The sequence below is a fragment of the Enhydra lutris genome, unplaced genomic scaffold (assembly GCF_002288905.1).
Source record: "Enhydra lutris kenyoni isolate GAN:26980312 unplaced genomic scaffold, ASM228890v2 scaffoldscaffold8, whole genome shotgun sequence".
In the NCBI taxonomy this organism is placed as follows: domain Eukaryota; kingdom Metazoa; phylum Chordata; class Mammalia; order Carnivora; family Mustelidae; genus Enhydra; species Enhydra lutris.
The window spans coordinates 13,951,715-13,976,900 of NW_019154092.1; the positions used below are offsets into that span (position 1 = coordinate 13,951,715).

General features: G+C 35.0%; 1 protein-coding gene across 2 annotated transcripts in view; it reads right to left on the reverse strand.

Moving 5' to 3' along the window:
* The window catches only part of LOC111142431 (structural maintenance of chromosomes flexible hinge domain containing 1), a 163,703-nt gene that overhangs the window by 30,313 nt on the left and 108,204 nt on the right, over nucleotides 1-25,186 (reverse strand). For both annotated transcript variants that reach the window (XM_022495550.1, XM_022495551.1), the window contains 6 exons: nucleotides 24,972-25,091; nucleotides 23,474-23,559; nucleotides 22,752-22,874; nucleotides 18,937-19,127; nucleotides 15,333-15,442; nucleotides 15,000-15,070 (listed from right to left, as the gene is read on the reverse strand). In XM_022495550.1, coding sequence (XP_022351258.1) covers nucleotides 15,000-15,070; nucleotides 15,333-15,442; nucleotides 18,937-19,127; nucleotides 22,752-22,874; nucleotides 23,474-23,559; nucleotides 24,972-25,091 — 701 coding nt within the window. The remainder of the gene's footprint in view (nucleotides 1-14,999; nucleotides 15,071-15,332; nucleotides 15,443-18,936; nucleotides 19,128-22,751; nucleotides 22,875-23,473; nucleotides 23,560-24,971; nucleotides 25,092-25,186) is intronic.

Below are 25,186 nucleotides of genomic sequence, written 5' to 3' on the forward strand. Positions count from 1 at the left end.
GGTTTGTATTGTGCCTGTGTTAACTTATATACAAATAACATTTACTTGGCAAATTAAAACACAGCCAGCATATATGAGTAAATACATTGAAATACCCACCTTAATGAAGTACACACATTTGTAATGAAGATAAAAATAATCTAGATAATTTGACTCACTGCTCAGTTTGTTTTAAGCATCTTTTATAGAAGCCATTTTATCATCTTTTTTTAAATTAACATATAATGTATTATTAGCCCCAGGGGTACAGGTCTGTGAATCGTTAGGCTTAGACAGTTCCCAGCACTCACCATAGCATATACCCTCCCCAATGTCCATAACCTAACCACCCTCTCCTTACTCCCCTCACCCCGGCAACCCTCAGTTTGTTTTGTCAGATTAAGAGTCTCTCGTAGTTTGTCTCCCTCCCGATCCCATCCCATTTTTTCCTTCTCTACCTCCCCAACCCCCCACTTTGCCTCTCAAATTCCTCATATCAGGGAGATCATATGATAATTGTCTTTCTCTGATTGACTTATTTCGCTCAGCATAATACCCTCTAGTTCCAACCATGTCATTGCAAATGGCAAGATTTCCTTTCTTTTGATGGCTGCATAGTATTCCATTGTATATACAGACCACATCTTCTTTACCCATTTATCTGTTGATGGGCAACTAGGTTTGGCTATTGTGGACACTGCTGCTATAAACATTCGGGTGCACATGCCCCTTCAGATCACTACATTCATATCTTTAGGGTAAATACCCAGTAGTGTGATTGCTGAGTCATAGGGTAGCTCTATTTTCAACTTTCTGAGGAACCTCCATGCTGTTTTCCAGAGCGGCTACACCAGCTTGCATTCCCACCAACAGTATAGGAGATTCCCCTTTATAGAAGCCATTTTAAAATTAAGCACTCTGTTAACAGAAGACATACAAATGGCTAACAGACACATGAAAAAATGCTCAACATCACTAGCCATCAGGGAAATACAAATCAAAACCACGAGATACCACCTTACACCAGCTGTAATGGCAAAAATTAGCAAAACAGGAAACAACAAATGTTGGCGAGAATCTGGAGAAAGGGAAACCCTCTTACACTACTGATGAGAATGCATGCTGGTAGCCACTCCAGAAAACAGTATGGAGGTTCCTCAATATATTTAAAAATAGAGCTACACTACGACTCAGCAATTACAGTACTAGGTACTTGCCCCAAAGACAGAGATGTAGTGAAAAGAAGGGGCACATGCACCCCAATGTTCATAGCAGCAGCGTCCACAATAGCCAAACTGTGGAAAGAGCAGAGATGCCCTTCAACAGATGAATGGATAAAGAAGATGTGGTCCATATCTACAATGGAATATTACTCAGCCATCAGATAGGATGAATACCCACCATTTGCATCAACATGGATGGGACTGGAAGGAATTATGCTAAGTGAAATAAGTCAAGCAGAGAAAGACAATTATCATATGGTTTCACTCATATGTGGAACAGAAGGAATAGCATGGAGGACCATAGGGGAAAGGAGGGAAATTTGAAGGGGGAGAAATCAGAAGGGAGATGAACCATGAAAGACTATGGAACCCGGGAAACAAACTAAGGGTTTCAGAGGGGAGGGGTGCAGGAGGATTAGGAAACAGGAGCGATGGGTATTAAGGAGGGCATGTGTTGTGATGAGCACTGGGTGTTATACGTAACTAATGAATCACTGAACACTGTATCAAAAACTAATGATGTACTATATGCTGGCTAACTGAACATAACAAAAATAAATTTTAAAAAAGAAAAAGATATTTCAGAAAAAAACATTACTCCCACTTTTTTTTCTAACCTTTTCCAATCTGGAAGAGTCTTCTTATAAATAGAATCCAGGGGCAACACCTGCTGACGACCTTGGGTTTCATCATAGATACGACGTGCGGCATCAGTGGTCAGAGTGACAACACAGTCCATGTCACTTGCCAGATGCCAAGAAATAACCATCGCAGCTCTATCATCTTCAATTTGTGCCAGGTGTGCAATCTATAAGCCATTTTTAAAAATCAAGTAAAAAACTTTCATATATATAAAAATTTGATATTAAGTATCTTAAAAGCCCACATCTAAACAGCAAAAACTTTTCTGAAATACATGAATTAACAAGAAATTCTCAAGCTGTAGAAAATACTGGCTTGAATAGTAAACGTTTATTCTGCTATTAAATTTTGGAAAAACTCTTCTACAAATTAAACTCCTGTAAATTTTAGAAATGAGCATGTAAAAATATTTAGAATGTTATCGGCTAGTTGATGATGTACATTTTTCATAGTTGATAGCTCTATATTGAAATGTCTTAATTGATAAAGTAATCATAAAATACATTTAAATAATATACACAATACAATAGACAGAAGATTAAGATTCAATTAAAAATACAGTTATATATCATACCTTTCTGAATAGATATCTTACTCCAATATTATAGTATTTCTTTCCAAAAACAAATCTAAGCATCACAAATAAGAATCATCTTCTGCTTGTAAGAACACACTGCAACTCAGGGTAATCAGCCACTCTCCTATTTACAAATACTTTAGTCACAAGCATTCTTTTTTTTTTTTTTTAAAGATTTTATTTATTTATTTGACAGAGATCACAAGTAGGCAGAGAGGCAGGCAGAGAGAAAGGGGGAAGCAGGCTCCCTGCTGAGCAGAGAACCCCATGTGGGGCTTGATCCCAGGACCCTGAGATCATGACCTGAGCTGAAGGCAGAGGCTTAACCTGCTGAGCCCACCCAGGTGCCCTGGTCACAAGCATTCTTGCCCAAAGTCTAACAAGATTGAAATTTTGAGGCCAATCAAAACCTCATTTACCACACTGGTATAGTTACATTTATCCTTTATTTTTAACTGTCCATTTTGCAAAAACCTGCCCTAGTAATGAAAATATGTCACTGTTGGAAACATCACAATGTCTACTCCTGTATTCCAATTATCTAAATGTTAGTGGAATAAAGGTAAAAAGAGACAAGCAAAGAAACTAGTACATGTAAATTAAGATGAAAAAAGTGTTCCAGCAAAGGAAGGATTAGAAGAGGCAAATCAAAGTGATTGATCTCATTTTACATGTGACCACAAGTGCTAGGACATCTATCCCCTTTGTGGTTGTTCACAAGTACACTAATCTTATAAATGAGTTCATTTCCTTTTTTAAGATTTACTTATATATTTTGAGACAGAGAGAAAGTGTGCATGTGCATGCACGGGGTTGGGGAGGGGGTAAAGGAAGAGAGAGAATCCCAAGTAGACTTTCCACTGAGCACGACATGGCTCTATCTCACAAGCCCCAGATCATGACCTGAGCTAAAATCGAGAGTCAGATGCTTAACCAACTGAGCCACCCAGGCGGCCCATAGGGTAATTATATCTAAGTAAAGCTATGAGTGGATGCCCTCACTAGGCTCCTTAACATTACACTTTCTCCATAAACTTTCAGGTGATATTAAGTATATATACAGTATTTTCTTTTCGGAAAAGAGACATCAGCTCAGGATTTTCACTTGTGTACCATATACAATGTTCTGTTCATTCAAGCCTTTACTACCTTTTCAGCTTCTTTGAGCCTACCCTAGCCATTTTTTATGGATGTTATGAATGTTTCCTCAGGGACAGGAGATTAATGGCAATTAAATGAAAGAAATATAGATGGGATTTCAAGGTATTTGGAATTAAGGAGGGCAAGACTAAAACATCCAAGGTATATTCACAATTATAAAAATAAAAGCAAAACACATTATATAGTTTAGGTGGAAACCTCCTCTTGTCCCTTACTACATTCCACAATTATTTATTCTAGTTTTAGAATAAATACCAGGAAGAATTTTTTAAAAGAGGAATCAATGAAGATTAAGCATGATTTGAAGGGAGTGGAAAACTTTCTCTTGACGGTTAGGAGAGGGCTCGTACTCTGAGAGGACAGAGGAGAACCTACACAAAATGAGATTTCAAAGATTTCCCCCAGATTTTTAAAAGGGAAGACTTTAAAATATATTTCTTCTGCTAAAATTTATTTTATGCTTTGGTAAAATCTTACCTATTAAGAATTTTGTATCAAATAAACACTGAAAGTGGAATGTCAGTACCTAAAAGCAGGCTAACCACGATATCTATATGCTTAAATAGTAGGACTGCTTCTTTTATAAAGACTGCTTCTTTCTGTAAATTCTTAAAATCGGTCTGAGGAAAAACAATTTTAAAAAATACAAATCAGAATCTTGTTTTTCAATTTATAAATTTACATCTTAATTTTTCAATTTTCATATTTGGGGTTTAAATAATAATGCAACATGGTTTCGATATTTAACATGGCTACACACTTAGAGTAACCAGTTTCCTCTATTTTTACTGTGTAGTTGGCTTGTGATGTTAGGGAGCCACTTATAAAGAAACTACAACAGACTCTGGAGTCAGGGAAACCTTGGTTTACATCTAAGTTCTGCCCCCTTACTAACTTTATATTGACAATTAAGTTCTCTGAATTTCAATATCCTCAGGCAAAAACTAGAAACACTAAAAAACTCATATAGTGGTTATAAAAGTAGTATGTACATAGCCATAAAGAACAGTGATTAACAATCAGACTTTGGAATCAGATTGCCTGGGTTTGAGTCTGCACTCTGCCATTTACTTGCTTGCTATGTAATCTTGAGCAAATTTTTTCAAATCCTTCTGTACCTCAGTTTCAGTTTCCTCAGTTTTAAAACAGAGGTAAAAGCAGAAAGGGGAAATGTATATTATGGAAAAGTTTAAGAAGTAAAACACAGATACATATAATACCACAAGTCTTAATACCATCAAAAACTGGTGCTGGGGACACCTATAAGAAACACTTTCTAGGGGTGCCTGGGTGGCTCAGTCGCTAAGCATCTGCCTTCGGCTCAGGTCATGATCCCAGGGTCCTGGAATTGAGCCCCACATCAGGCTTTCTGCTCAGCAGGGGGCCTCCTCCTTCTGCCCCTCCCCCTGCTTGTGCTTGCTTTCTCTCTCTTACTATGTTATGTAGGTAAATAAAATCTTAAAAAAAAAAAAACACCAAAACACTTTCTATAAAACAGAATGTTCAGGACTGAATAATTGTAAGATAAAAATGAAAATACAATCCATTTGACAGAAGGAAAAACCAGAGAAGCAAAGAATTAAAGAAGAAAGAATGGCACTCTTTTGGAAGTAAATATGTATGAAGTTTTTCATTCATTGTTGTCTTTTCTTAAATTCTAGGAGTATCCCAGAATTCACTTTCTAACAATATAAGACTCAGAAAAATTCTAATTTTTTTCTTTTGTTGTCTCACTGAAATTTGAGTCACATGGAAAGGTCTTGGTTACCTATAAAGTTGGATGACATGAAAGCATCTGAGTAGATAACAAGCCTTGGACTGAGACATGTTAATTTCTGCCGCAGCCCTCAACAGTAAATAAGAATTTTGGAGCTGTGCGTTTCAGCTTTAAATTCTGCCAAATCCCTGGTACTGTAACAAGAACAACTAATTTATGGGAAAAATGAAAAAGTAACAAAGAAATGGACATTATTATTGAAATGTCACTTTAAAACACATTTTAGACAAAACAACATAATAAAATGTACTGCCTCTTAATAGGCTTAAACACAAACCTTTCCCAAAACATCTCCACTGCCTTTAGTATAGTTTGGAAGAGTACATGATCTTCTCGGTTTTTTCCTCAGTTCTTCCTGTTCTGATAACTTTCTTTTCAAAAGTGCTTCAATGTGTGGCATCTATAATTTGTAAAGAAAAATTAACTACAAGGAAATTACTCCTGTACTAGACAGCCATAATGACAGCAGAGAAAAATCAATAATTTGGACAACTCAAGAACATAAAGTTATTAAACAGGCATTACTTTAAAAGAATGTGGTTATAGTGATGCAAAGCTTTCATCTTACTGACTTTATCTTAGTTAGGAAATACACAACCTACAATAGGACTTCTTTGCAACTGAGTTATACACATAAAAAAAGTTAAGTTTTTAAAGAACTCTACTGTCACTTTCTCTCATTTTCTTTGCCACCACATATACTGGTTATAACTTACGAAATCCCTTCAATGAAGTTCTCAAATTGGTGTATTATTATTAATTTCACTTATTGGAATCATTACATTAGAAATACAAACTGTAATTTCTTTGAAAAAAGTATTCTATCATTTTGTTAGCCCCTTCTAATGTCTAGTAAGTGACTAGACTATAATCCACATGTCTTGGAACCCCTCAAAGCAAAAGTGCCCGTAACACTGTAAATAAAAAATGAATGATAAAGAAAATTATGGACTAGAATTTAATTAAGAAAAATCTTTCACATATACATGGAAACTATACCTGTTGTGTTGTAGGAATGTCAATATTATGTGTTTTTAGTTCATTTTGCAACTGAGCCTCTTTTAATTTTGCTTCTTCAACTTGGCCTAAAATTAAAAACAAAAAACAAACAAACCTGCATCGATTTGTAATAATCTCCAAAATATGGTTTTTGAAAAATATTTTCAATCTCTTGGGTTTTTTTTCTCCTTGTAATGAGTGATGCTAAAGTAAAAAAACCCAAGTGACTATTTTAGAAATTCAAAATGAAACTAAAAGTCTAAAATTAAGATTTGGATCTAATACACAAAAATGAGAAACAAAATGTGGTTTTAAAAAACCAAAATTTGGTTTTAAGGTAGTTAAGGAAGATATTATATATATTAATACTGCAAACTCCAAGTAATCTTAGAGAAACTGTTTAATCCTAGTCCACATGACTATATATAACATACATAATCGCATAAGGTTATGACAAGAACCAAATAAGACTTTATATATGTGTATATATATACATATACATATATATGTATATATATATATTTACTTATTTTTTTAAATTGACAGAGATCACAAGTAGGCAAAGAGGCAGGCAGAGAGAGAGAGGGGGAAGCAGGTTCCCTGCTGAGCAGAGAGCCCAATGCGGACCTTGAGCCCAGGACCCTGAGATTATGACCTGAGCTGAAGGCAGAGGCTTAACCCACTGAGCCACCCAGGCGCCCCCAAATAAGACTTTATAAAAAGAATCTTTAGTGCTACTACTGATGTATTATCTCATCATCCTGCTTAGCTCCCATTGTCCTCTAAATATCATTGGATATACAAAAGTGAGTACTTTGAGGCTGGCAGTACATTTGTCAGTTAATAGATCAAAATTTCAAGTATATAATTAACAAAAAAAAAAAACCATAGCAAAAAAAAAAAAAAAAAATCTGACAAATGGAAAAAGAAACCACAATTTGGCAAATGTCTTGTTTTAATGGTCTATTAAGTTTATTAAAAAGTGCAACAAACATTGTGCATTGACTTAAAAATAAAGTTACATATTTCTATATAGTGTGTGCTGCCCTGTACAGCTCCATAGTGTGACATACTGCAGGTATTTTAAGTAAAATACACATAGTCCCATGATTCAAATGGAAAATCAAATTACATGTCATTTCTCCAGTAATACTGTCTCTCAATACCTTCAGCCAGGACTTGGAATTAGATATAAACATTACCATCATGTCAAAAGCCTTAATTTTCCACAGAGATTTCTAATAAAAAAAATCTCTAATTTTTATAGGTAAGCAGGATATAAATTTATTTAAAGTGATGGAATACATCATTAGATCAAATGACAAAGAATATAAGCAATCATTACTGCCTTACTTCCTTACAACATTACTGAAGTGTTCTGCAGTTTATTTGTAGTCAAGGAAAGTAGACAATTTTTGTGTCTCATGGTCTCAATCTTCTGTCTTACCATTTCCCCAAAGCCTAATTTTTTACTACATTTGAATACAAAATGACTTACACTTCATTTCATCAAGAAGCTGGTTGCTGGCTTCAAATAAACTTCTATACATTGTAATATTCTTAGATAACTGGTCCTTTTCTTTTGTAAGTGCTGCCATTTGTTGCTGCTTCTTAACATCTAAGAAAAACATTCAGATCATTCAAACAATTCTAAAATTGTGACCTCTCCAAAGCATGTCATATCATGATTAGGTAACTAATAAATACCCTGTTAATGGAAAGCAAAAATAAAAAAGTACCACAAACATAAGAAAAATCCTCTATTTTCCTAAAAACTTACCATTATAAAACATAAATGGTAGGATATATGGTTCTAATGTTCTTGATAGAGCTGGTAGCTGAGGCTCAAATATAATAAAATATTCAGTACTATCCCTTCCAGGACTGTTTTCTGCCAGCACTAGATTCTGTAAAAAGAAAAGAGCAGTTAGGGAAAACAAGATTTAAAATAGTATTTGTCAACATATAAATGTTATGTATCTTATTGTATGTTTCCAAGTTAAGTGGTAAATTTTAAAGACAATAGGCATTGACTGATCCTTAAGATTCATTAACATTCATTAAAACATCAGAACCACCCAAGACACAAAACCTTACCTCTTGGTATTGGTTTGAAAGCCAAATGATCTTATCAATGAATAGATTATACAAAAATTATATGTAATAGACAATTATTTTTTTAAAAAAAAGTATCTTTTCCTTTGGAACAGAAGTATCAATGGCCACTTACTATCTTGACCTGCAGTCTTTTTGATGCCAACCTTTAAGAAGCAGAAGAAGTGCTGAAACACCTTATGGCATAAAAGTTATAAAAACAATCACAAAGACATGCCCAAAGCCCAATGCTGAGTTTAAGTTACAGCTGTTACCATGGAAGTAGACCCACCAGTCCCAGGTGACCAAACAAGAGGTCCTAAAAAGCTCCAAAGATTTTTTTTTTTTTAAATTGTATTGTCTTCATTAATGCACATACAAAACACTTTTAATATAATTTAGCTTAAGACCACAGCATGTAACAAGTAAATAATACAAATATAGTTACATCCTAAATTATTTTAACATTCTTTACAGAAAACAATAGATACTAGCTATTTTGTTTTTTAGACCAGTACAATTCATAGATAGAGAAAAATTGTATTGTCTTCATTAATGCACATACAAAACACTTTTAATACAATTTAGCTTAAGACCACAGCATGTAACAAGTAAATAATACAAACATATTTACATCTTAAATTATTTTAACATTCTTTACAGAAAACAATAGATACTAGCTATTTTAAGAGCCCTATGCGGGGCTCGATCCCAGGACCCCGGGATCATGACCCGAGCCGAAGGCAGAGGCTTTAACCCACTGAGCCACCCAGGTGCCCCAAGAAGTGGATACTTTTTAAAAAATTTAAATAAAGGGGTTCCTGGCTGGCTCAGTCAGTAAAGCATGGGACTCCTGATCTTGCAGTTTGAAGTTTGAGCCCCATGTTGGGTACAGAGATTATTTAAAAACAAAAAAAATCTTAAAAAGAAAATTTAAATGCAATAAGATGCCTATTTGAAGAAAATTTGAAGAAAAGAGTGGTAAACTCTTTGGTGAAATCAATCTTTTTGTTTTACTATAATTTTGTTTTTCTACAAACAATCATATCTCATTTTAGTTTTGTTTTGGATTTATATGTTTTTTAAAAGTGAACATTAAAAATACAAAGTGGAGTCAAGTACTATCCATTTATCAGGACTCAGGCAATGTTTTTAAGCATCTGATACCATCTTAAATAACATACATACTCAAATTTATTTTCTGACTTGTCCATTCTCTTGTTAACAGATGAGTTACAAGCCTCGAATAAAAAGGAGAGTTTGGCTCCCTTCTACAACAATTCTGCAGATATTGTACATGGATAGTTTCATGGATAGTTTCAACTCTCAAAGTATCCTTCATGGATAGTTTCAACTCTCAAAGTATCCTTCGATCTTATGGTTCTACACCTCGAAGCACTCAAGAGGACGAAAAAAGTAATGACAGCTTTTGCAAATTCAGCGAGTGAGTAACAGTCCTACAGGTCTGGGAAATACCTATTCAAAACGGCTGTGGGGACTAAAGAGGTGGTGGCATAAACTATAGGCTGAAGTAGTATAAATATGAAATATTCAGGAAGAGAAAACAGTATCCAACACTAGCAAAAATAAAGTTACAAAGGGATGCCATAAAAGCCTTTTCTCAGAAAAGCTTTAGAAAAGTACTTAACTGGTGCAATTATAAGAATTGATTCAAAACTTAGGAAGGAAAGTAATCAGTATTTGCTACACAATTCTGAGGAACAAATACTGTCCTAGCTTTTGTCACATACATTCTATTACATTCTTGTTTACTTATTTATTTTTTAAAAAGGTTTATTTATTTTAGAGATAGAGGTAGAGAAGAAGAAAAGGTTTATTAATTTATTTTAGAGACAGAGGCAGAGAAGACCTAGCGAGGGCAGAGAGGAGCCAAGGGAGAGAATCCTCAAGCTGACTTCATGCTGAGTGTGGAACCTGATGTGAGGCTTGATCCCATGATCCCTGAGACCATGACTTGAGCTGAAATCAAGAGCTGGCAACTTAACTGACTGAGCCATCCAGGTGCCCCTACATTTCTTTTTTAAAGCTATGGATTGGTGTCTTTTCATCAATTCTAACAAGTTTTCACCTATTAGATTCCTCAGATATTGCCTTATGAGCATTTTCTCCCTCCACTCTAGTAGTCTGATTAGATTTTATTTTCTATTTGAGATTTTCACATTCTGTCCTTCAGAACTCTCAACCTCCTCCTTTTTGTACTTCCACTCTCTCTGGGCTGCAGTCTGAACAATTTTTCTGATCTACCTTCCAATTCACTAATTCTCTCTTAAGCTATTTAACCTTCCCAGTGAGCGTCTTATTTTTTTATGTATATTTTCTAGTTTTAGGAGCTCTATTTATCTTTTCAAGTCAACTTGGTCTTTTCTCATTTTCAATACTTTTCTCAAATTGCATTAAACATACTTAAAAATATTGGCTCTTATGTTCAATATGGAAATCATTTTAGGTATAAGATAAAGATGAATTCTTCCACAGATAATCTGTGTTTCCTCCAATCAGGTATCTAAGGACACTACCAGTCTAGCACCATGTGAAACCAAATGTTTACCTTGAAATTTTTCAGACCACCCAAGTAATATGAATGCAGGTTGCAAATAGACAAAGGCCAATTTATTGATATTGATGAATGCTTTAGGAAACCAATTTATTGATATTGATGATTTTTTCCCCCTTTCCTCCTAGTTCCAAGGTTCAAAAGAGGAAATTTTCCTGCAATCTCCAGGGGCACTTGGGAGTTGAAATGGAAATGGCAGGTTTTTTGCTCAACTTACACTAAAGTTTAGCCCTTTGGGTGATGCAGTTTATTGGGAAAGGGATCTTTTATCAGATTCCCCACTCTGGTTAAAGCCCTAGGTTTTGTCTCCTACCTTCTGAGCCTCTCAAAGGAATGAAAACTGATGCTCAATTTCAATTAGTTTGACAAATGTTCTCTAACCAAAACCCGGCTTTAGTGTTCTACTTACCTCTCTCAGTTCGACCATCACTTAGAAACCTTATATTTGCAGACATTAAGATCCATATCCTACTGTTACATAGCCAGAAATAGCCTTTCAGTTCATCTCTGCATGAATTTCCTGAGTTGTCTAGTCCATCTCTGTATAACCCTCAGTGCCTGGTACTGTGCCTAATAGTGTGCTGGAGCCAGCAAATACTGGACCACAGTGAGAGCCTACTCTCCCAAACACCTCATTCAATGGCTGCATATAGGCAGGTGGAAATCAGTGGTGATAGGAAGACTTACACCTTGGGCAAAAGCTACAAATGAGGTTCCCACCACCCCATTCACTGGAGAGCCAATTTTCAACATGTAAATAGCATCCACTGTGTCTCAGTCAAGTGTTCAAATATTGACCGAACTACGTAGAATCTTCTAGATATTATTCAATTTGTTAATCCTATCCTCACTAGTGAGATTTTCATCCTCTCCTAACAGATCCCATGTTGTCATGACATTTAATGGGTATGGTTTCTACTCCATAATTCAGGACATATAAATATGCTAATCACTACCAGAATATAGCAGCTTCTCTATCTACAACTGTTTTCTGGCATAGGTACATTATAGCCATTATTAGGTTCCTATGGAAACACTCATGAAGATGCCAAATACTACTCCTCAATTAGGTGTATTATTTGCAATAATCTCACTAATTTAGCTCTTCTAAATCAGGGCACATTTATTTCTTCCTCTTAGCTAAGTCCAAAGAAAATCTTCTCTGACAGTTCTAGTTCCACTATAAGTTGGTGTGATTTGGTTTCTTTATTTGTTTTGAGCTTAAAGTTTCTCATTTAGAAAGTGAGAGTATATTATCTCTAAAGTATACAAGATTCTAGAACACACTATTTATAGATACTGGCTCATATTTTAAACTGGTCTCTGTTTTCTCTTACATAACCACAAACATTCTTACTCACTTTCAGTTAATTTGCAAGCCTATGTTTTTCACACATGTTTATCACCTAGTAATTCCAAGCTCCTAACACTACACTTATTAAATGTAATACTTCTTGTGTATTAAAGAATTCAAGACCCCTGGATCTCAGATACAAAGATAATGTTCCTTTACTGAAATTTTACCATATTCCAGACTCTTTGCTTAATGCTTTATATGTATTATTTTATTCAACCTCTAGAACAGCCCTCTGAAAGGCCCCCCCTTTGGAGTAGATTTCTTTTTTTATAATTAGTACAGAAGTGATAACCCTTAGTATATCCAACAGTTTACAACATATTTTTCCAGTCTGTTTAAAGTACATAAACTCATATATTTTTAAATTAAAAATTTTACACGTTACACATAATATTACATTAGTTTCTGGTATATCACAATATAGTGATCCCACATCTCTGGAGATTATGCTATGCTCACCACAGGTGTAGCTAACATCTGTTACCACACATAACTATCATAGTATAAGTGACTATATTTCCTATGCTGTGTCTTTTATTCTCATGACTTATTCAGTCCATAACTGAAAGTGTGTATTTCCCACTTCTCTTCATCCATTTTGCCTGTCCCCTCCCCACCATAAGCTTATTTTTTTTTAAAGGCATCATCTTATACACAATTTTGAAACTTTTCAAAAAATATATTTTGTACACCTTCCTTGTTAGGAAACATAAATTCATTATATGCTTTTTTAACAGTAACATAAACTCTACTGTATAAATTACTACAATGGAGTTGTCCAATCCTAAATGATGAACATTTAAGACTATTTCCAAAGTTTCCCATTATAAATTCTTTTACTACTCTGATATTCTTACATATATCTCCACATACTTGTGGGAGTGTGTCTGTAAGATAAACTATTTCACTACCCTGTGATGGTATAGAGATGGCTGCAAATTCTTTGCTCCTTCTCCCATAGGGAAGAGAGAGTGTATTCCCACCTCTCCACATACTTCTTGGATCTGGGGTAGCCAGATTTTGAACTGTGAAATTTACTATCTGCGGCTAGGATGTGAGAGACCTGCAGCTTCTGTCTTAACCGCTTGGAACACCCCTTCTTAAAAACCAGATGCCATCGAAAAAGCCTAAGCAGTGACAAGTAGAGACTCACATGGAAAGATCCCAAGTTGGTCAGCTTATAGCTCCAACTGAGTGCCTAGGCAGCAGCCAATATCAACTGGTCAGTAGGAATGGGAGATAAACAAAAATGGGAACTAATTTCAGGAAATTAATAATAATAAAGGAAATAATAATTTTGAGGAAATATTTCTATGTCTGGATGTGCAGGGTGATTTTCATCTCCAGCCTGTTCAGTGACCAAAATGTTCTTGAAAAAGAAATGGAGAGCCTCAGAACTAAGATAAATCCCACTGCCCAGCCAGTAAAATGTCAAATGAAGTCAAGGATGTCTCTTTGTTAAGACCTCAGATTTAAGGCACTATTTCCTAGATTCTCAAAAGTTTCTAAAAAAAATTCCTAATGGCACTATACCACAACCAAAAGTTTCTTAAAAAAATTCCTAATGGCACTATACCACAGCCTCCTGGGGTATAGTGGGGATGTGTGTGAGAACAGCAACCCTGAGTCTGAGTCTCTGGCCAGACTAGGCTGAATTCCCAGAAAGTAACCGGTACCAACTGCCAGCTGTGTGAGTGAGGCACTTTGGAGCTCCCACCATCCCAAGCGTAACTAGCCAACACTGCAACTAGCTAACACTACTTGGAGACAACCACTAGACCTAAGAACTAAGATGTTGTTATCGTTTACAGCCAGTAACTTTTGTGGTGTTTGCTAGGTAGCAATAGATAACTGAAACACTTACATCACAAACTGCTCTTCAAAGTAGTTATGGGTTAAATTTTGTCCCTCAAAATTCCCATGTTGAAGTCCTAACCCCTCAGTTCCTCCAATTGTGACCTTATTTAAAGATAGTGTCTTTATAGAAGTAATCAAATTAAAATGAGGTCATTAAGTTAGGCCCTAATCTAACAAGTGGTATCTTTATAAAAAGAGGACCTGGATAGGCATACATGTGAACAGACACAGGGAGAAGATGCCCATCCACAATCCAAAGAGAGGCCTAGAACAAATCCTTGCTTCATAGCCCTCACAAAGAATCAACCCTGCCCAGACCCTGAATTTGGATTTCAAGGCTCTGGAATTATGAGGCCATCAATTTCTATTATTTAAGCTACTTAGTTTGTGGTACTTTGTCATAGCAGCCCTAACAACTAATAAGTAAGGGTTACACCAAAGTACATTTCCACAACATTATCTGAGAATAATCTTTTTCCAATAACATCATCAAAAGCAGATCAAATGGCCTGGAGTTTTAGATAATTTCAAATCCCAAAAATATGTCTCATTTAAATTTTTTCTTGGCCCATTCATTCCCATATTGTGCCCAGTTTTATACTGCTTGTCAATCTGTAGGATGTAAATTGGTTTTGACAAGGTTAGTCATCTGAATATTATCATAAAATTATTTCAAAATAGGGCCTGAACTTGTTAAACTTTAAAAATACACATTAAAATTAGAGCTACAAAATAAAAAAAAAAATTCAAATACATACCTCTTTTCTATAATGATTGGCAGCATCCAAATTATCCAAAATAATGGTATCTCCTAACAGCATACCAAACACTAAAAAATACAATAAATTTTAAAAATTATGACATCTTCTTTGGTCATATTAAAATATTAACATATTACAAAATTTTCTTAGAATGGCAACATTAGAATTTTATTTCAATAGTTTTCTCTAACAATAAAAAAAGACATTAAAATATCAATAAAACTATAACTTATAAAATAAATAAGAACATAAATTTCCATAACCAGTAATTTGCATATCTGGATTGTAAGTGTAACATCTGTATTAGAAAATCATCATAATTTCCTTTACCTGTTTCACAATGTTCTACATTATCTGGAAATGTTAACAAATCTCGAGCAAAGACTGGATCTCCAATGGGTTTAAAATACAATCTTCCATTTCGGTAATGAGGTAGAGGTCTGAATGAAAAGAAATTTTAAAAATATATTAAAACAAATATATATTTCTTTCTTTTTTTTTTTAAAGATTTTATTTATTTATTTGACAGACGGAGATAACAAGTAGGCAGAGAGGCAGGCAGAGAGAGAGGAGGAAGCAGGCTTCCTGCTGAGCAGAGAGCCCGATGTGGGGCTCGATCCCAGGACTCTGGGATCATGATCTGAGCCGAAGGCAGAGGCTTTAACCCACTGAGCCACCCAGGCACCCCTAAAACAAATATATATTTCTAATTAAAAAACAATATAAAAACATATGTATATATTGTTTATCATTATTGTGATCATTTAAATCAATTACCCATCCATAAGTAACACTCTTAAATGATAATGATTAACTATTATGCCCTTCAAAATGAGAATATTTACTATATAAGAATACCTACCTGGTTTTATCTGTTCTACTAAAATCAATACAAACTGCTGTTGAGTTTGACAAGGGAAAAAAGAAAAGTAGCCTCTAAAGCTGGCCCTAAATGGGGGTGCCAATAAAATGACTACCTCATGTGGAGAATGGCCCTAGCATGGACAGGAGAAGAGGCAAGCAAGGCCAACACAGAGACCCATGTGAGGGAAGTAAATGTGGTACTCTGGCTCCCTGTCCCTTCCCACAGAATATAGAATGACAACTGAAGCCTAGAGACAAACAATGGGTTTCAAGAGGTGGCGGCCGACTAGTGTGTCAGAACTTTTCCCTTCCACATGGCGGAGCTTTTCCCACACCTTGAAAGTAGGGGTGCTAGAGGGTAAGGGTGGCTCCAGGAGCTAGTTAACTCAATCCCAGTAAGAGCCATAATACCAGGAACAGAAAGGATAACTAGTTTCTAGTGCAAACATTAGCACTAAATACCAAATCCAGACTTTCCCTAAATCAAAGATACTTAACTTGGTCTTCATGGATTCAACTGATAAAAGAAGCCCTAATAAAGTGAAAAATTATTACACAAAAAGTACTACTCTTAATGAACACAGCAATTATGATCTGACTGGATTTCCCGTGTTGTTTAAAATGGGTAGTGACCAGTAGCAGGTGGGGATTTTAGAAGCATAAAGATTTGAGTTCAAATTCTAGTTATTTCCTCAAACTATTTTTAGATTACAAAATGATTAAAGCGCCTGTCTAGTAGATTACAAAATGAAATACATGTTAGTAGACTCTTTAATATATTAGAGTTCCTGTTCTCCTTAAGTCCCTACCCACCTGTAAAGCTTTAAGAATCTGAGAAAATTATCAATTAATACTGTTCTACATTTTATTTTTTTGTTTTGCTAACCATTTCCTTTCAGTCTTTAAAGGTCAAAATCAGACTATACATAAAATACTTCTAAATTTGGATAAAAAAAAATGTCTAATTGGTTTGCATGGTTATTCCCTAAAAACATTTTAAAAAGTAAATGAGGAAATAATTACTTAAAGAAACCAGATTTATATTAAAATAATAAAATATTCTAACTAGATAGTCTCTTACATTTCAACTTACTGGCAGTTCCTTCTCTACCTAAATGATGACAGCTTACTTCCCAGGATATAAACAGGAAAAAACACATGCATCTATACTCTTACTCCAAATAAAAGAGTTTCATATTTCATCAATGATACGGATCTCTTTCCCACTGTAAAAGCCAAAAATTTGCTTTGGGTTTGTATTGTGCCTGTGTTAACTTATATACAAATAACATTTACTTGGCAAATTAAAACACAGCCAGCATATATGAGTAAATACATTGAAATACCCACCTTAATGAAGTACACACATTTGTAATGAAGATAAAAATAATCTAGATAATTTGACTCACTGCTCAGTTTGTTTTAAGCATCTTTTATAGAAGCCATTTTATCATCTTTTTTTAAATTAACATATAATGTATTATTAGCCCCAGGGGTACAGGTCTGTGAATCGTTAGGCTTAGACAGTTCCCAGCACTCACCATAGCATATACCCTCCCCAATGTCCATAACCTAACCACCCTCTCCTTACTCCCCTCACCCCGGCAACCCTCAGTTTGTTTTGTCAGATTAAGAGTCTCTCGTAGTTTGTCTCCCTCCCGATCCCATCCCATTTTTTCCTTCTCTACCTCCCCAACCCCCCACTTTGCCTCTCAAATTCCTCATATCAGGGAGATCATATGATAATTGTCTTTCTCTGATTGACTTATTTCGCTCAGCATAATACCCTCTAGTTCCAACCATGTCATTGCAAATGGCAAGATTTCCTTTCTTTTGATGGCTGCATAGTATTCCATTGTATATACAGACCACATCTTCTTTACCCATTTATCTGTTGATGGGCAACTAGGTTTGGCTATTGTGGACACTGCTGCTATAAACATTCGGGTGCACATGCCCCTTCAGATCACTACATTCATATCTTTAGGGTAAATACCCAGTAGTGTGATTGCTGAGTCATAGGGTAGCTCTATTTTCAACTTTCTGAGGAACCTCCATGCTGTTTTCCAGAGCGGCTACACCAGCTTGCATTCCCACCAACAGTATAGGAGATTCCCCTTTATAGAAGCCATTTTAAAATTAAGCACTCTGTTAACAGAAGACATACAAATGGCTAACAGACACATGAAAAAATGCTCAACATCACTAGCCATCAGGGAAATACAAATCAAAACCACGAGATACCACCTTACACCAGCTGTAATGGCAAAAATTAGCAAAACAGGAAACAACAAATGTTGGCGAGAATCTGGAGAAAGGGAAACCCTCTTACACTACTGATGAGAATGCATGCTGGTAGCCACTCCAGAAAACAGTATGGAGGTTCCTCAATATATTTAAAAATAGAGCTACACTACGACTCAGCAATTACAGTACTAGGTACTTGCCCCAAAGACAGAGATGTAGTGAAAAGAAGGGGCACATGCACCCCAATGTTCATAGCAGCAGCGTCCACAATAGCCAAACTGTGGAAAGAGCAGAGATGCCCTTCAACAGATGAATGGATAAAGAAGATGTGGTCCATATCTACAATGGAATATTACTCAGCCATCAGATAGGATGAATACCCACCATTTGCATCAACATGGATGGGACTGGAAGGAATTATGCTAAGTGAAATAAGTCAAGCAGAGAAAGACAATTATCATATGGTTTCACTCATATGTGGAACAGAAGGAATAGCATGGAGGACCATAGGGGAAAGGAGGGAAATTTGAAGGGGGAGAAATCAGAAGGGAGATGAACCATGAAAGACTATGGAACCCGGGAAACAAACTAAGGGTTTCAGAGGGGAGGGGTGCAGGAGGATTAGGAAACAGGAGCGATGGGTATTAAGGAGGGCATGTGTTGTGATGAGCACTGGGTGTTATACGTAACTAATGAATCACTGAACACTGTATCAAAAACTAATGATGTACTATATGCTGGCTAACTGAACATAACAAAAATAAATTTTAAAAAAGAAAAAGATATTTCAGAAAAAAACATTACTCCCACTTTTTTTTCTAACCTTTTCCAATCTGGAAGAGTCTTCTTATAAATAGAATCCAGGGGCAACACCTGCTGACGACCTTGGGTTTCATCATAGATACGACGTGCGGCATCAGTGGTCAGAGTGACAACACAGTCCATGTCACTTGCCAGATGCCAAGAAATAACCATCGCAGCTCTATCATCTTCAATTTGTGCCAGGTGTGCAATCTATAAGCCATTTTTAAAAATCAAGTAAAAAACTTTCATATATATAAAAATTTGATATTAAGTATCTTAAAAGCCCACATCTAAACAGCAAAAACTTTTCTGAAATACATGAATTAACAAGAAATTCTCAAGCTGTAGAAAATACTGGCTTGAATAGTAAACGTTTATTCTGCTATTAAATTTTGGAAAAACTCTTCTACAAATTAAACTCCTGTAAATTTTAGAAATGAGCATGTAAAAATATTTAGAATGTTATCGGCTAGTTGATGATGTACATTTTTCATAGTTGATAGCTCTATATTGAAATGTCTTAATTGATAAAGTAATCATAAAATACATTTAAATAATATACACAATACAATAGACAGAAGATTAAGATTCAATTAAAAATACAGTTATATATCATACCTTTCTGAATAGATATCTTACTCCAATATTATAGTATTTCTTTCCAAAAACAAATCTAAGCATCACAAATAAGAATCATCTTCTGCTTGTAAGAACACACTGCAACTCAGGGTAATCAGCCACTCTCCTATTTACAAATACTTTAGTCACAAGCATTCTTTTTTTTTTTTTTAAAGATTTTATTTATTTATTTGACAGAGATCACAAGTAGGCAGAGAGGCAGGCAGAGAGAAAGGGGGAAGCAGGCTCCCTGCTGAGCAGAGAACCCCATGTGGGGCTTGATCCCAGGACCCTGAGATCATGACCTGAGCTGAAGGCAGAGGCTTAACCTGCTGAGCCCACCCAGGTGCCCTGGTCACAAGCATTCTTGCCCAAAGTCTAACAAGATTGAAATTTTGAGGCCAATCAAAACCTCATTTACCACACTGGTATAGTTACATTTATCCTTTATTTTTAACTGTCCATTTTGCAAAAACCTGCCCTAGTAATGAAAATATGTCACTGTTGGAAACATCACAATGTCTACTCCTGTATTCCAATTATCTAAATGTTAGTGGAATAAAGGTAAAAAGAGACAAGCAAAGAAACTAGTACATGTAAATTAAGATGAAAAAAGTGTTCCAGCAAAGGAAGGATTAGAAGAGGCAAATCAAAGTGATTGATCTCATTTTACATGTGACCACAAGTGCTAGGACATCTATCCCCTTTGTGGTTGTTCACAAGTACACTAATCTTATAAATGAGTTCATTTCCTTTTTTAAGATTTACTTATATATTTTGAGACAGAGAGAAAGTGTGCATGTGCATGCACGGGGTTGGGGAGGGGGTAAAGGAAGAGAGAGAATCCCAAGTAGACTTTCCACTGAGCACGACATGGCTCTATCTCACAAGCCCCAGATCATGACCTGAGCTAAAATCGAGAGTCAGATGCTTAACCAACTGAGCCACCCAGGCGGCCCATAGGGTAATTATATCTAAGTAAAGCTATGAGTGGATGCCCTCACTAGGCTCCTTAACATTACACTTTCTCCATAAACTTTCAGGTGATATTAAGTATATATACAGTATTTTCTTTTCGGAAAAGAGACATCAGCTCAGGATTTTCACTTGTGTACCATATACAATGTTCTGTTCATTCAAGCCTTTACTACCTTTTCAGCTTCTTTGAGCCTACCCTAGCCATTTTTTATGGATGTTATGAATGTTTCCTCAGGGACAGGAGATTAATGGCAATTAAATGAAAGAAATATAGATGGGATTTCAAGGTATTTGGAATTAAGGAGGGCAAGACTAAAACATCCAAGGTATATTCACAATTATAAAAATAAAAGCAAAACACATTATATAGTTTAGGTGGAAACCTCCTCTTGTCCCTTACTACATTCCACAATTATTTATTCTAGTTTTAGAATAAATACCAGGAAGAATTTTTTAAAAGAGGAATCAATGAAGATTAAGCATGATTTGAAGGGAGTGGAAAACTTTCTCTTGACGGTTAGGAGAGGGCTCGTACTCTGAGAGGACAGAGGAGAACCTACACAAAATGAGATTTCAAAGATTTCCCCCAGATTTTTAAAAGGGAAGACTTTAAAATATATTTCTTCTGCTAAAATTTATTTTATGCTTTGGTAAAATCTTACCTATTAAGAATTTTGTATCAAATAAACACTGAAAGTGGAATGTCAGTACCTAAAAGCAGGCTAACCACGATATCTATATGCTTAAATAGTAGGACTGCTTCTTTTATAAAGACTGCTTCTTTCTGTAAATTCTTAAAATCGGTCTGAGGAAAAACAATTTTAAAAAATACAAATCAGAATCTTGTTTTTCAATTTATAAATTTACATCTTAATTTTTCAATTTTCATATTTGGGGTTTAAATAATAATGCAACATGGTTTCGATATTTAACATGGCTACACACTTAGAGTAACCAGTTTCCTCTATTTTTACTGTGTAGTTGGCTTGTGATGTTAGGGAGCCACTTATAAAGAAACTACAACAGACTCTGGAGTCAGGGAAACCTTGGTTTACATCTAAGTTCTGCCCCCTTACTAACTTTATATTGACAATTAAGTTCTCTGAATTTCAATATCCTCAGGCAAAAACTAGAAACACTAAAAAACTCATATAGTGGTTATAAAAGTAGTATGTACATAGCCATAAAGAACAGTGATTAACAATCAGACTTTGGAATCAGATTGCCTGGGTTTGAGTCTGCACTCTGCCATTTACTTGCTTGCTATGTAATCTTGAGCAAATTTTTTCAAATCCTTCTGTACCTCAGTTTCAGTTTCCTCAGTTTTAAAACAGAGGTAAAAGCAGAAAGGGGAAATGTATATTATGGAAAAGTTTAAGAAGTAAAACACAGATACATATAATACCACAAGTCTTAATACCATCAAAAACTGGTGCTGGGGACACCTATAAGAAACACTTTCTAGGGGTGCCTGGGTGGCTCAGTCGCTAAGCATCTGCCTTCGGCTCAGGTCATGATCCCAGGGTCCTGGAATTGAGCCCCACATCAGGCTTTCTGCTCAGCAGGGGGCCTCCTCCTTCTGCCCCTCCCCCTGCTTGTGCTTGCTTTCTCTCTCTTACTATGTTATGTAGGTAAATAAAATCTTAAAAAAAAAAAACACCAAAACACTTTCTATAAAACAGAATGTTCAGGACTGAATAATTGTAAGATAAAAATGAAAATACAATCCATTTGACAGAAGGAAAAACCAGAGAAGCAAAGAATTAAAGAAGAAAGAATGGCACTCTTTTGGAAGTAAATATGTATGAAGTTTTTCATTCATTGTTGTCTTTTCTTAAATTCTAGGAGTATCCCAGAATTCACTTTCTAACAATATAAGACTCAGAAAAATTCTAATTTTTTTCTTTTGTTGTCTCACTGAAATTTGAGTCACATGGAAAGGTCTTGGTTACCTATAAAGTTGGATGACATGAAAGCATCTGAGTAGATAACAAGCCTTGGACTGAGACATGTTAATTTCTGCCGCAGCCCTCAACAGTAAATAAGAATTTTGGAGCTGTGCGTTTCAGCTTTAAATTCTGCCAAATCCCTGGTACTGTAACAAGAACAACTAATTTATGGGAAAAATGAAAAAGTAACAAAGAAATGGACATTATTATTGAAATGTCACTTTAAAACACATTTTAGACAAAACAACATAATAAAATGTACTGCCTCTTAATAGGCTTAAACACAAACCTTTCCCAAAACATCTCCACTGCCTTTAGTATAGTTTGGAAGAGTACATGATCTTCTCGGTTTTTTCCTCAGTTCTTCCTGTTCTGATAACTTTCTTTTCAAAAGTGCTTCAATGTGTGGCATCTATAATTTGTAAAGAAAAATTAACTACAAGGAAATTACTCCTGTACTAGACAGCCATAATGACAGCAGAGAAAAATCAATAATTTGGACAACTCAAGAACATAAAGTTATTAAACAGGCATTACTTTAAAAGAATGTGGTTATAGTGATGCAAAGCTTTCATCTTACTGACTTTATCTTAGTTAGGAAATACACAACCTACAATAGGACTTCTTTGCAACTGAGTTATACACATAAAAAAAGTTAAGTTTTTAAAGAACTCTACTGTCACTTTCTCTCATTTTCTTTGCCACCACATATACTGGTTATAACTTACGAAATCCCTTCAATGAAGTTCTCAAATTGGTGTATTATTATTAATTTCACTTATTGGAATCATTACATTAGAAATACAAACTGTAATTTCTTTGAAAAAAGTATTCTATCATTTTGTTAGCCCCTTCTAATGTCTAGTAAGTGACTAGACTATAATCCACATGTCTTGGAACCCCTCAAAGCAAAAGTGCCCGTAACACTGTAAATAAAAAATGAATGATAAAGAAAATTATGGACTAGAATTTAATTAAGAAAAATCTTTCACATATACATGGAAACTATACCTGTTGTGTTGTAGGAATGTCAATATTATGTGTTTTTAGTTCATTTTGCAACTGAGCCTCTTTTAATTTTGCTTCTTCAACTTGGCCTAAAATTAAAAACAAAAAACAAACAAACCTGCATCGATTTGTAATAATCTCCAAAATATGGTTTTTGAAAAATATTTTCAATCTCTTGGGTTTTTTTTCTCCTTGTAATGAGTGATGCTAAAGTAAAAAAACCCAAGTGACTATTTTAGAAATTCAAAATGAAACTAAAAGTCTAAAATTAAGATTTGGATCTAATACACAAAAATGAGAAACAAAATGTGGTTTTAAAAAACCAAAATTTGGTTTTAAGGTAGTTAAGGAAGATATTATATATATTAATACTGCAAACTCCAAGTAATCTTAGAGAAACTGTTTAATCCTAGTCCACATGACTATATATAACATACATAATCGCATAAGGTTATGACAAGAACCAAATAAGACTTTATATATGTGTATATATATACATATACATATATATGTATATATATATATTTACTTATTTTTTTAAATTGACAGAGATCACAAGTAGGCAAAGAGGCAGGCAGAGAGAGAGAGGGGGAAGCAGGTTCCCTGCTGAGCAGAGAGCCCAATGCGGACCTTGAGCCCAGGACCCTGAGATTATGACCTGAGCTGAAGGCAGAGGCTTAACCCACTGAGCCACCCAGGCGCCCCCAAATAAGACTTTATAAAAAGAATCTTTAGTGCTACTACTGATGTATTATCTCATCATCCTGCTTAGCTCCCATTGTCCTCTAAATATCATTGGATATACAAAAGTGAGTACTTTGAGGCTGGCAGTACATTTGTCAGTTAATAGATCAAAATTTCAAGTATATAATTAACACAAAGACAAAACCATAGCAAAAAAAAAAAAAAAAAATCTGACAAATGGAAAAAGAAACCACAATTTGGCAAATGTCTTGTTTTAATGGTCTATTAAGTTTATTAAAAAGTGCAACAAACATTGTGCATTGACTTAAAAATAAAGTTACATATTTCTATATAGTGTGTGCTGCCCTGTACAGCTCCATAGTGTGACATACTGCAGGTATTTTAAGTAAAATACACATAGTCCCATGATTCAAATGGAAAATCAAATTACATGTCATTTCTCCAGTAATACTGTCTCTCAATACCTTCAGCCAGGACTTGGAATTAGATATAAACATTACCATCATGTCAAAAGCCTTAATTTTCCACAGAGATTTCTAATAAAAAAAATCTCTAATTTTTATAGGTAAGCAGGATATAAATTTATTTAAAGTGATGGAATACATCATTAGATCAAATGACAAAGAATATAAGCAATCATTACTGCCTTACTTCCTTACAACATTACTGAAGTGTTCTGCAGTTTATTTGTAGTCAAGGAAAGTAGACAATTTTTGTGTCTCATGGTCTCAATCTTCTGTCTTACCATTTCCCCAAAGCCTAATTTTTTACTACATTTGAATACAAAATGACTTACACTTCATTTCATCAAGAAGCTGGTTGCTGGCTTCAAATAAACTTCTATACATTGTAATATTCTTAGATAACTGGTCCTTTTCTTTTGTAAGTGCTGCCATTTGTTGCTGCTTCTTAACATCTAAGAAAAACATTCAGATCATTCAAACAATTCTAAAATTGTGACCTCTCCAAAGCATGTCATATCATGATTAGGTAACTAATAAATACCCTGTT